This window comes from Athene noctua, chromosome 28 (genome assembly GCF_965140245.1).
Source record: "Athene noctua chromosome 28, bAthNoc1.hap1.1, whole genome shotgun sequence".
Taxonomy (NCBI): domain Eukaryota; kingdom Metazoa; phylum Chordata; class Aves; order Strigiformes; family Strigidae; genus Athene; species Athene noctua.
In genome coordinates this window covers 6,393,519-6,406,169 of record NC_134064.1, presented here as the reverse complement: position 1 = coordinate 6,406,169, position 12,651 = coordinate 6,393,519, and the positions used below count along the sequence as shown (strand labels likewise).

At 55.3% G+C, this 12,651-nt stretch overlaps 1 protein-coding gene across 1 annotated transcript; it reads right to left on the bottom strand.

The window, feature by feature from the left end:
* Positions 1–652: 652 nt before the first annotated feature.
* On the bottom strand, positions 653–8,604 carry LETM2 (leucine zipper and EF-hand containing transmembrane protein 2). The gene is made up of 10 exons (XM_074928618.1): positions 8,140–8,604; positions 6,984–7,404; positions 6,684–6,827; positions 6,218–6,352; positions 5,604–5,807; positions 4,255–4,374; positions 3,534–3,644; positions 3,303–3,389; positions 2,515–2,589; positions 653–1,921 (listed from the first exon to the last, which is right to left on the bottom strand). Exons 1-10 carry the CDS (start codon positions 8,184–8,186, stop codon positions 1,871–1,873), a joined length of 1,395 nt encoding a protein of 464 aa, XP_074784719.1. The 5' UTR covers positions 8,187–8,604; the 3' UTR covers positions 653–1,870.
* Positions 8,605–12,651: the final 4,047 nt, after the last annotated feature.

The following is a 12,651-nucleotide window of genomic DNA, read 5'->3' as shown; positions in this document are numbered from 1 at the left end:
GGGCCGGTCCCTGACCCCGGGGCGGCCGCTTCGGCTAACGGCTCCTCGGGGCCAGGACACGCGGCTGCGGCTCCCGCAGTGAGTGGTGGAAGATCAGGAACCTCCCGAGCTCAGGGCTGAGCTGGCCCCAACCCCCCAGTGACAACCCGCTGGAGGTGGTTTCACCGCTGCGTTTCTTTTGCAGAAAATCCCCCCAGTTAGACAAAAACCTTCCTCCCGTCTGCGACGTTCTTGCTTTGACAGGGCTTAGCGAACAAGGCTGGCTCTGCTAAGCCCGGTTTGTGCTTTAAAACAGGGAATTTCCCCTTGCACAGCCCTTCCCGCTTACCTTGGATTCAGGAATCCCGTCCATTTCCACGCCGCGGCCACCCGACGGGAATTACTCACGTTCCGCACAGAACCCCAGAGCTCAGCACCAGCGAAACCTCGCACGGAGCGGGTTGTTAGGGGCTGGAACGCTTCTCTAGACGAGGGCTCTGCAGGAGTGCGGTCAGTCCTGGTCCAACGACAGCGACTGTCAGGGCGCTCCAGGAGTCCAGGCCTCTGTCAAATGGCCAAGTAGCCACAGGCTACGGTCTCAGCCAAGTACTGGCCACCAGCAACACCCCACCCGTGCCACACAGAGGCAGGAGCGACGCCTGAGCAAGGGGGATTAGTTTATTGCAGTATCTGTTCTCGTTTACTGATCAGCAGTTCAACAGAGGGGCTGCGGGAGCCAGGCAGGGGCAGAGCCCAGGACGTGGCCACGGCAGCCGCCTCCCCCGGCTGCTCCTGCCTTGTCAGCAAGAGCCTGAGTCACACGCTGAAACGCTGATAACACCTGACCTTGGGCGGGTGTGCTAAAGGCTCTCTGACCTCTGGGAAAGACAGCGTCGTCTACTTAGCACCAAGTCTAACTTCAATTTTACAGTAAGTATAAATACACGTATTTAAAATCCGTAATGTAATTTCCGCACATTTACATAGGACAAAGTTAAAAAATTAACGAATGCTAAAAACAGCTTTCCAGCATCCTCCCATGGAGTCTACCAAAACACCAGCCAACACTGGAGTGCGTGAGGAATCCTTGTGTAAAGCACAGCAGGTCCGAGAGCGCGCGCCGAGCCCAGTCAGGTTTAACCCCTTGGGAAACGTGGGGGGTCCCCGGGTCGCTGCCTCACATCACCCAGCGGGACCTCAAAACCACAAGTCTCTGCCTTCGGTGCCTGGCACCTGCTGCAGCTCCTTCCGAGGAGTGTGAGGGTTTTTTCTGGGGGGAGCTCTCCTCTCCCCTGCTCGGCTCTCACCCAGCAAGTTCCAAAGTCTTTCTGAACAGTCAAGTTCACCCACGGCACCAAGGAGTGCTGGTCCCCCCTTCGCTGCCGCTGTTCTCGGCGCAAACGTGACGGCGAAACACAAGGGCTACACGGGTCGTTCTGTGCACTAGTTACTGGTTAAACCGTGCTAACTAGGGTCAAGAGCTCGAGCTCGTAAAGCGGCGGCAGGACAAGCTGCGAGCCCGGGGTATGTTCCTGCAGAGGATTTCAAACCGCAGCAGAGGCTTTACTGGACTCCCGGCCTAGCTCTCTCCGTGCCCAGGCCCGCACGGCAGCGAAGAGCTGCCTCTCCTCTGCTGGAGAGCACAGCCACCAGTTCAGCAGCAGCACGGACAGCAGCACAGACAGCAGCACCGTTATTAACATATTTACAGCAGAAGTTAAGCTGGGGGCAGGGGACGCGGTACAAGAGGGGAGCGGTGCGGCCCCGCCGGCCTTAGCCTGGCCGAGGAGAGGGACTGAGCCCTCCTGTGTCACACAGCCCCTGGAGAACCCTCCTCCAGCACGGGGACAACAGCTCTTCTCTCCCCGGTCAGGGCCTGCCCAGCCTCAGGCTAGACTCCGTTAGCACCCGCCTTGCTGCCCGGAGAGGCTTCCATCGCAGCCTGGGTGTGAAAGAAAGTTACAGACTTTAGGCCGTACCAACACAAATGCTGCTTGAAATTCAAAACCTTTTTTGAAGAAGGGATCCTTCCCATTTACTACGGGAAGCTGCTCTGCAGAGCAACAGCTAAGAACAAATTTCTCCAGGGTAAAGGAGCGTGCTCCTGTCGATAAAATCTAGACTCCCAAACTTGCCCTCAGTGGGCATCCCAGATGAGTAAACAGCTAAATCAAAATCAAATATTCACAGAATGGAAATGGGAAAAAAAAAAAAGGCAAGTCACTGTATAAATATTTTTACAGATACAAAACGGCTCTCAACACTCCCTGACGGGAGCTGCTCTGTCCTTGAGGTCCACAGCAGGTTGCTGGAGTGCACAGAAGGACGTACTGGTACCTCCCCAGAGCTCAGCACCCTCCCCAGCTGGGCTGCAGCCTCTGTCACACGTGCTATTTTCTGTTTAACAGCCCTCAGTGCAGTTCTCGTCCACAATTTTTCCAGTCACTCCTTGAACTTCGCATTCACAACACCCTGCAGCACAAATCTCGTTTCTGAATTGTCCTTTGGAACGTGTAAGGATTTTGAAAAGCTTACCTCTCGTGGGGGAGGCTTAACTGACACTTCTGAGACCGGCAATTCCTCTGTTGGTCGAGACAGAAATTCTTCATTCTTTTAAGGAAAAAGCAGCTTTAAGTGGCAGGACCCTCTCTGAAAACAAATCTCAGCTCGACCCCGTTCAGTCCCTTCTCCTTTCTTAGCGAGGCGGCTCCCTGCAACGCACCTTTGTGAAAGCTGCACGTCGGCGTTTCCACCATTTCCCCTCTGCAATTTAATTCAGCTATTTGGAAATATTTCTAGCAGTTGACACAATATTCTCCTTTAATTTCTGTTGCTGCTTTCACCAGCTAGGACTAATCTAAGGAATTTGCTTCAGCCTTATGCTGAGAACCGTATTCTCTGGCTTTCTTACTCGAGATACTTTTTGTCCTGGAGTTCACTAGAGAGCTGCAAACTGACACCTGAAAGTGGCTTCTCTGAGCGAAACGTACCGGACTGAAGTCTCTGTATTTATGTGAGTAAAGCAGCTTGGGAGCTCAGGGGTGCTCCTCTGCTGGGAGCCAGGAACATGGTACTGAACAGCCCCCTGTTTCCAACAACACGAAGTGCCCCAGCAGATCTCTGAACCCTCTCACTGTCTCTTACACCAGCTGGGAGGCTCTGGGGCAAAACCACGTACAGAGCGCGGGGACGGACACCGCGCTGTGCTCTGCACCACGTGGCAAACATCGGCTTTCGTCGAGCTCTGGGAGGTTTGTTCCCATCTCCCAGGGATTACAGCACTACACACTCATTTCCCGACTTGCAGACTCCGATTTTCTGACCTTTCTTCCCTGTACGACGGGCGCAGGATCCACCAGGGTCTCTTGACCTTCAAGAACAGATGTCACCACTTCAGCAGTGTCACCTGCCTATGGGGGAACACACAGTTCAGCACAGCTAAAACCTCACTCCGCTGGGAGGATCAAAGAACAAGATTCATGTCACGGTGCTTCGTTTTCTATAATGCATAATGGTTAAACTATTAACCTGAAAGTTTTATTCAAACAACTCACCTTATTCTGTGGAACTGGAACAGATTGTGGCTTTATATCTATTAAGTACAAGGCACGGGAAAGCAGGAGCAGAGAAGGTGGAACGTTCTCTTTTAAATGCAGATCCAGCCACTGTTGGAAGAAGCCAGGAGGAGAAGTTATTTCATGTTGGCTCTGCGTCAGTACTTATTTGGATAGTACTCCTTGTCCTTGCAGATCTCAAAGCTATCTTGAATTTGGCTAATCGGTTTAAGTTACCACAATGAGAAGAAATGGTTTTGACGAGTTAAGCACACCGCGTGGGACACACCCCAGAGAGGAAGCTTCCAGCTACTAGTGAGGCACCAGCGTCACCACTGAGAGCCAACAGTGACAGCCAAGCACTCTGAGTTACCTACAGCTTGTCTCAAACACAGCACCCGCAGCCGTACCAGCTCCTTTGAGTGCTTACAAAGGAGCAGTGTTGGCTCTGCCACAGCTCTTGGCTGCTTCAGAAGGTTAAAACGTATTTCACCCCTCACACTTCATCTTGCTTCCAGCAGGCCCTGATGCTACTCGGTTTTTTCTTTAGCCCAAGACATTATCTGGGTACTTCACGCCTCACAGCTCGGCTGTGCAGGTGAGGGCCCATCCAGAAACACGTGTGTGTGTTCCTGGTGCCCCCACACCTGCGGGGTCTGCACCGCAGCCCCCTCTGTCCCGGGGAACCTTCTCCCACAAGACCAGACCAGAGTGCACTTGCCTGCCCGAGCTGCTCCTTCAGCTGCTCCTCCGAGAGACCCAGCGACCGCATTCCTCGGGCTCTGCAGGCACTCTGCAGTTCAGACACGCTTAGACCGTTGACTCCTTCCTTGGCAATCATCTGAAATGAAAAGGAATGTTCCTATCTGGGCCTAGAGTAAGCCAAAACCCTGAGGTACCCGATGAGCTTGAGCCCAAAGAAATGTCTGAAATGTGCATAAAGTCTGACCAGCACAAAGCTGAGACAGAACTGACTGGTGGTAACTCATTCTGTCCTTGAGAGCTGCGAGTCTTCAGCTACAGAAGATGAACAACCTTTGATCCTGATCATTTTGGTTTTCCCCCCCAAAGTCGTGAGACTTTCACTTTCACCTGCAGGTTTGAATGAATCCCACACTTTTCCACGAGATCCTACCCCCAAAGGCCGGTGACCCCGAGAACTGCCCGGACTGCAGGCTCTAAAGCAGAACCTGTGCTCAGCTGCACACGCCTTGCAGAACTGGCCACCTCCTGCAAGCAAGAAGCTTTCTGGTCCTTCCTCTGTGTCGTAACAGGATTCTTAGCGCCATTTCAAATTCCAGTTCCTCCACCAGCACAAAATGTCGGCTGGAAGGGACTTCTGGAGGTCCCCGGTCCTACCTCCTCTACAGAAGAGGGTTAACTTCAACGTTCCTTTACGCTGCTCAGCCTCTTCCATTTATGCACCGAGCCTCTCTAGGGATGTGGATTTCACAACCTCTAGACAACCTGTTCCACCCTTTACCCACTCACTGATTTTAATTTTTTTCTTATCGAGTTGGAATTTCCCTTGACCCTATGACCATTACCTGTTGTCCTTTTGCTGTGCACCTGTAAGTCTGATTCCATTTTCTAAATAACGCCATCAGGCAGTTGAGAACAGCAAACAGATTCTCCTTTGCCCTTCTCCAGGCTAAATAAACCCAGCCACTTTATAAACTAATATAAACTCATGATTCAGCATGGTTAAAATCTGGTGTTTCCATGCATTTATTCCAGAATTGGAACCTCTCTTTTTTACAGGTTAGCATGACTCCAGAATAAAAATATAAGGGTGTTCTAAACAGTGACAATATCTGCAGCACCACGCTCCTTAGGGGTCACCAAAGGCAGCAAGGGTGCAGGAAGATGAACTCTCATTCTGTTTTCTCGTGGAACCTCTCGCAGGGAGAAGCCGACCCCCACCAATATTAAACTTCCCATGTGGGGAGGGAGCGTGGGCAGTGACACAGGCCTTACGTAAAGCAGGCAGTGATTCAGAAGGCAGAGCCTGCGATTGCGAAAAGCCTCCCTGCCTCCAAAGCAGCTACACCTGCACTGTTGTAAACTTACTTCATCGTCTGCCTTGATAGTTCTGAGTCTCAGCAGAAGCTGAAAGCGGAGCAGGTTGTTGGTGCCAATGGGCTGCAGCTCCAGCAATTTGCAGAGAGCCACCAACTGCGGCCGTTCCAAGTGCTCCAGGGTCAGCTCATCCTCAAAGAGCTTGGAGAAGCGTATGATCTCCTGGGTACTGGGCTGGAGGCCGCTGTGACGGATCTAGAGAGAGCAGAGGCATCAGGGCCGAAAGCCAGACCAGGCAGAATCCCAGCCCGTGAATCCCCTTCCCCCTCTAAGGAGAAGCCCTTCCCGCCCTCACACCGGTGCTCCCGTCTCTCGATGAAAACAACGACACAGCTAAAAGGCCAGAGTGAACCGGTGGTTCTGAGCGGCCACTGAAAGGATTTCACAGGGTGCAACTTTCAGTGTTGTTCCAGTCTGCAGCGAGAGCTGTGACAGAGGCAGCGCCGGGAGGGCGTCCCGCTCCCCCCCCGGCAGGACGGCTCTGCGCCCTCACACCTCTCCGCAGCCTCTGCCCAAAGCCCCAGGTCCCACGCTCTCTGCCCAAACCAGCAGCACCAAAGCCGGTGTGAGCACCGCTGCTGCCATCCCCAGCACAGCCGTCCTACCTGGTGCACGTACGAGGAGAACTGTTTTCCTTGGCCTGTATCTGCTTTGTTCCTTTTGGCCATCTCTGCGATGGTCTCCCGCAGGAACTTTGCTAACTCCAGCTTTGCGTTTAATTTCTTTTTCTGCTTTTCTTCCTTCATTCAGGAAATAAAACACAATTAGAAATTGCACGTGAAAGTCAGAAGGGAGGGGATTCTGGGAAAAAAATAAGTCTTCAGTACTGAAAGCAAATAGGCTTTGGTTACCATAGAAAATGAAATTGCTGTGCCCTTTCCTACTGATCACTGTTTACACTACAGTCTCCAAATTCTGCTGTCCTGTACAGGGGTGAACTGGGAACGTCTGGCCTAGACGTGTGTGTGAGGCTGACGCTCACTTCCAGCAGCGGGCAGGAAGCTCTTTATTGCAGCTGTACAGACGTTCGAACGAGCTGGAGTAGTCTGCATCTTCAGAAAGGACACAAACCTTTTTTGACTCCGTCTCAAAGGTCGAGGGCAGCATTTCAGGGAAGAGTTTCAAGAATACAGGTAACAGGAATTCCATGAAGGGGACGATGACAAACACCAGGAAGGGAACCAGCCGGAAGAGATCTGCACACGTTCTCAGCAACTGTACAGAGAAGAGCACAGCGGAGATTACTGGTCAACCTGACACGAAGAAAGGGTATTCCAAGGAAGTGTGGAAACCGAGCAGCTAAACTTCCTTCATTATAATAAGCCTCTTAATACATCATCTTAGCAAAGTGTTCGCGTGTCTGGCACTTACCCTTCGCCTCTCCCTCCTAGTGAGGACCTGACCATGTAAGAGCCTCCACACCATCCTGGCAGCCACCTTAGTGTCGATCCAGAGCAAGTGGAATCCATTGTAATAATGTTTCAGCTCATCCACGACTTTTTGGCGTAAAGACCTTTTTCCCACGGGAGTCTCCACGACTTGTTCTGTCGGCGTTTTCGCAGGCTTGGTACCCTGGTTTGCAGCACTCTGGGGCGGGGGGAGTTCATCCCGCAGCTCCCGGCGCGGGCAGGCGGCCGTGTGAAACCTTCGCACAACGTCAGCCGGGGAGTGAGGTCGGTTCTCAGAGTTTCTTACGTGAGTCCAGTTCAAATGAGAATCCACTAGTTGGACAAGAGCAACTGCTGGAGCGTATGGAGAACTGGAGTGCGCGAGGAGATGGGAGCCTCTGAAACTGCGGAGGGATTTAAGGAAGTGATAGTGTGTTGTGGCCAAGGTACCCGGGCATGACACACAAACCAATGCTCTTCGTGCCAAACTGATTTTGTGGCTGCTTCAGTATCTGAGACTGATCCTCCAGCAACGGATAAAATATTGAGAATCTGTCCCATGCTAACAACTTTCCTCTTGGGGATCCTCTTGGGGACAGTAACTCAAGACTCCAGAGTGCCTCTGGGAAGCCCTTCTACCAACCGTATTGGTAAAATTTGCCAGTTGCAGACAAAGAAAACTCAAATTTCCGTCTCCTCTCACCAAGCTCTCAGGACAGGGTTCGCTGCATTTCCCACCCCCTCCCTCCCCTGGCAGCCTCAGCTGGAAAAGACGGGCTGGAGCGGCTAGCGCTGACAGTCTGCTCCCTTTTTATAGGACTGTGCAGGCTGCTGTGCATGAAAACAACTGCCAAAATCCCTTAGTTTTAGACAAATCAAACTTTGCCCTTCCCGCGCTCAGCTAATTTTGTGCAGCAGTTTGCAGCACTCTAGTTTAAAGCGTTGGTATTACAGCAGCGTCTGTCTCTGCCCGAAACATCCCAGCAGCGCCCGTCACTGTAAGGAAATGGCCGAAGGAAGGCGTTCCCGCGCCGGGAGCTCCCTGCCCCGCTCCCTGCGGTTACCCTCAGCCCGTTCCGCCCCCGGCCGGGCTCAGGGCACGGGAACGGAGCGCCCGGGAAGATCCATCCCCGCCTTACCTGGCCCTGGCGGCGGCCAGGAGCGCGTTCCAGCCGCAGGCGGCCATGGCTGCCCCGGAGGCACCGGCTCAGGCGGGCCGCGGGCGGCGCGGGGCCCCTCCTCTCCGGCGGCGAAGGCGAGCGGCCGGGGAGCGCTGCGGCCCTCGGGGCGGCGGGGCCGGGCCCTGGCGGGGCCCGCCGGGCCTCTGGCGCATCACCCGCCCGGCCGTGCCGCTGCCGCGGGGGCGAGGGGAGCCGTGAGCGGGCGCGGCGGGGCGGGGGGACAGGGCCCGCCCGCCGCACCGGGACCAGTTCCCGGGGGATCGCTCCCGGTCCCACCCCACCGGTCCCCGCCGGGCGGGACAAGCCCCGGCGGCCCGGTCCCTCCCCGCCCGCCCGGCTGGGCCGCCCCAGCCCCGCTGCCCCTCCCCGGGGCCGCTGCCCCCGCCCCGCCGGCCCCGCGCCCCGCGAGGCGCCCGGTCCCGGCCCCGGTCCTCCCGGGCTGTCCCATCGCGCCCTGCACGCGCCGCTCTAGCCCGGCAAACTCTATGGTTCCCTCTCCGTCACGCCATCGCCCCGCGTCACGGGCCCTTCGGAGAGAGCCAATCAGAAGGCAGAACCGCGGCCCTGACGGAGGCCACCCAATGGGAGCGGGGCAGGGCGGGGCTTGACCCGAGGTGCCCTCAGAAAGGGCCACTCATTGGCCGCGAGGGCGGCGGCAACGTCAGAGGGGGCGGGCCTTGAGGAGTGATGTCACGGGCCGGTGCGTGACGCCATCGCGGGGTCGTGGGGCTGCGGGTGACGTAAGGGAGGGGGGAGGGGCCGCGCCCGGGGCCGGCTGGGGGGGGCGGGGGGGCTGAGGCGGGGCCCGAGGCCCACGGTGAGGCCCGAGGCCCGGCTCTCCCGGCCCGGCGCACACGCAGGCCCCGGGGTGGCGGGGCTGGCCCCCTCCTTGGCCCACACTCCCCGTCACTGTCATTGGTTTTCTGCCTCAGCGCGCTCCCAGCATCGGCAGCGCTGCTGCCCCAACCGCGGGGCCCGAGGAGCCCGGCTGGTGGCGGATCTTCACCTTTCGCCTTTTTGCGGTGATTTATGTAGCACCTGGAGAGCGGGAGAGGAACCAGGAACCATGTGCGGAGTCGGGCTCCTGCCTGGAGGGGACCCCCAGGCTCTGCTCCGTGTGCCTGCTGCTTCCCACGAAGCCTCGGCTCCAGTCCTGGCGAAAGGTAGGAGAGTTAAGCAGCCAACTCGCACACTGTAATTGTTTCTTCAGCGGCCACATCGGATGTTTCCTGGTGCATTCGTGGGGTTTTCAAAAGGGAAAACACCATCCGTGGCTCAGCAGCTCGCAATAGCTAACCATATATCCATCAAAATGTCAACATCCCTTTGGGTTTTTTGCGTGGAACAAAAATTTGCTTTTATGTGAAAGGTTCCTGTGGAAGTGATAGCAGTTTGTATCTATATATAGAGCAGAACACGTTCTGAGCAGCTGCGGGTACGATGGGGCCTCTAAGAGTAGAGCCTCCCTTTGTGTGTTATCGCCTGGGAACAGCTTCGCTTGGAATTAGATGTCAGAAGGAAGTTTCAAGCCCTGACGTGTTTGAGAGAAATCCTGTGGGTCTGCAGATCTGATGAAACACGCAGGCAGCTGCAGAGATGTTCTCGATAGGTGACGGGAGACTTGGTTTCTCGAAATGTCTTCTGTGTTTGAGAGACTAGCGGGGAAAAAACATTTTGTTGCCCACAATGAAAAAGGTTTATAACTCTTTGGTGGCTTTGCTAATGGGTGCCTAAACAGATGAATGACATTTTAGAAAGTAGAAAATAAAATTGGGAAAGATGGGTGAGAAATGGGACAGAAAGCTCCCGAGGTCTGCCACCACAGCTCTCGGCACGTTGCTGTGTTTTCCATTGGTTGGAAAGCATGTTTCCCATAAAGGGCTGGTCTCCAAGTCTTTTAAATCCTGACAAAAACCGCCACCCCACCATTAATTAAAATACTTCTTTACTGTCAAAAACATCTCTGCATTGTTAGTGCAGACCATGTAATAGTACAATTTAGTTCCTGTGTGCTTTAGTCTGCCAGAGCTGGTTCTGCTAAACCACATCCCCGGGGACTGCAGAAGAGAGTTTTGTTTTGGTGGGTTTTTTTTTCCCTTGGGAGAGGCTGTTGCTTGAGGAAGTGACAGAACTGGAAATTAAAACTAGATGAGTAGGCAAACACAACCTCCCGTCCTCTGAACCCAGCTCAGGAAGGTGCCCTTTGTTCGTCTCGCTAGCGGGGGATCTGTGTTTCTGTACCAGTGCTCTGGCTTTCAAAAACCTGGAAACGCTGATTTTGTCTCCTTGGGGATGTGTTTCAGTGTGAATTTGTGAGGTGGCTTCTGAGACAGGGCAGACTGGAATCTCTTGGATGTGCTCATGGACCTTCTAGTTTTCATGGTGTTCAAGACTGTGATTTAAACACATCTAGGTTATGTCTTCTAGAGTTTTTCCTGCATGAACGAGGGCCAGACGCTCCTGTGCTGAAGGCAGCTGGTACATGGATGCTCCCTCGCTGTGCCAAGCGCTGGGCCTTTCGGAAGGTCCCTGAAGCGGTGAGGGGTCAGAGCCCTCCACCCCGCCCGCTGAAAGCCCCGCCAGGGAGCCGCAGCTGTTCAGAGCCCCCTTTCCAAAGCCACCCCTTGTTTTTGGGAACGGCGCCGGGCGCAGATCGTTGGTCCGGGAAGAGGCGCCGGTCCTGAGCTGTTCTGAAGGAGGCAGCACGGTTCAGGGCACGGCGTCTGGAAGCAGTTAGCCTGCTGTGCTCAAAGGGGAGCGTTCTGCGGGGAGAACACGCCACCTCTCTGCTTGTCCCACAGTGTTGTTTTCTATAGCGCCCGTCCGCGGGGCTGGTGTGAAGCGCTCGAGTGCGCGGCGCGTGCGGAACGCTGGGGCCTGTCCCTGGCGGAGCTGCGGTCCATCTCCTGGAGCTGGCAGTGCGGAGGCTGGGGGCGAGGGCCCCGGCACAGACGTGCTCGTTCGGGGGGCCGGGGACAAGCGCCCCCAGGTTCCTCAGGGCGGGCTGATCCTGGTAAGGGCTGCAAATCGCCGTGGTGGTACCACGCAGTCCCCGCGCAGGGCAAGCAGGACGGGGGTTGTGTTTCCCTTAGTCCGTGTTCTGTGCTGGCCACGGCACAGACCATCCCGCCTCCCTCGGGGCTGAGGAGGGTGAAGCTGCTGTCGTGGTGTTTCCCTCGTCCGTGCTTGGCTTTCGTGCTGCCTGTGGGTTCCCAGCCAACAGAACATTTACAGTAAAAATGATCAGGAGGGGGAAAAAGTATTGCAAAAGAAAACTGAACAAGAGAGAAATGGAGGAAAAACTAATGCCTGTCAGAACGTTCATTACTTGTCAGAAGGAATCAGAAAGAAATACATTCCCTTGCCTTGAGTGCTTCAGCTGCAGGAACATCAGGACCCACCATACATGAATATTAACCTTAATATTAAGCATTTAGAATTTACAGAAGGGAGGAGATGAGAGAGAGAAGCCTTTTCTAGGTCACCTCCATTTTTGGTGCCTTATTGTGTTGAAGGAGGAGGAGAATTGCTTTTTAAAGTCACTTTATTCCGGCGATTCCCGCCCTCCCCAGCGAGCTGAAGGCCTCCCGGCTCTCCGGGCAGCGGGAGGTGCTGTCGGTGCGGGGGGCATTGCTCAGGGCCTGGCCCAGCCCCCGTCTCCTCAGCTTCCCCTTTCATGTTGGGTCATGTCTCTCTTCCTACCTAATTCTTCTTGGTTTATTTTCTGACTTTATTTTTTTTTCTGGTAACAGGCATCATCTTATCTCCCCATCTTGTTTACTTTCCATTCTCTTGTGCTTTTCTTGCTTTTCCGTTTTCCTTCTTTTTTTTTTTTTTTCCTTGCATGTTAATGCTTTTGCTGCAGGAAAGATTGATTGTGTGCACTTCAGTTGTGTTTTCTTCCACAAAAAGAAAGACTTGAGGGTTATGGAGGAGGGGAATTAATTGCAAACATCTCAATGCACAATTTTTCAGCCAAAATAGGATTAGAAACCACTGAGGATGACAGCATTTTCTTTCACGATCCAACCCAGATGCCAAACGTCAGCAGCCAGACCTAGACTCCGCGAGGCACGTTGTGATCTCCCCGGCAGAACCAGGGTTTTCCCCCCGGCCCTCGTGCCGCCTGGCCATCGTTTGCCCGTTTCCTAGCCCACAGCGTGGTCTGGGGGCTCGGGGGGGCTCGGCGTCGCCTCGGCGTGTGCTGGGCTTCTCCGTGCCGGGCGCTCGGTGCCCACCGGCCCCCGCGTTGCTCGAGCTGCCGTTGTGCCAGTAAGCGGGGCCGTGCCGGTGGGGCCGTGCCGGTGGAGCCGCCGTCCTCTCGCCGCGGCGGGTCTGTGCCGCGTGTGGGGCCGGCCCGGGGCTGAGCCCCGGCGGCTTCCGGAAGGTGCCGGAGCGCGGCTGGGTGGGCGCAGCGCCCCGTCCCCGCGGCCCCGGGACCCGCTCCGCGGGGTTTGTGGTGCGGCGGCC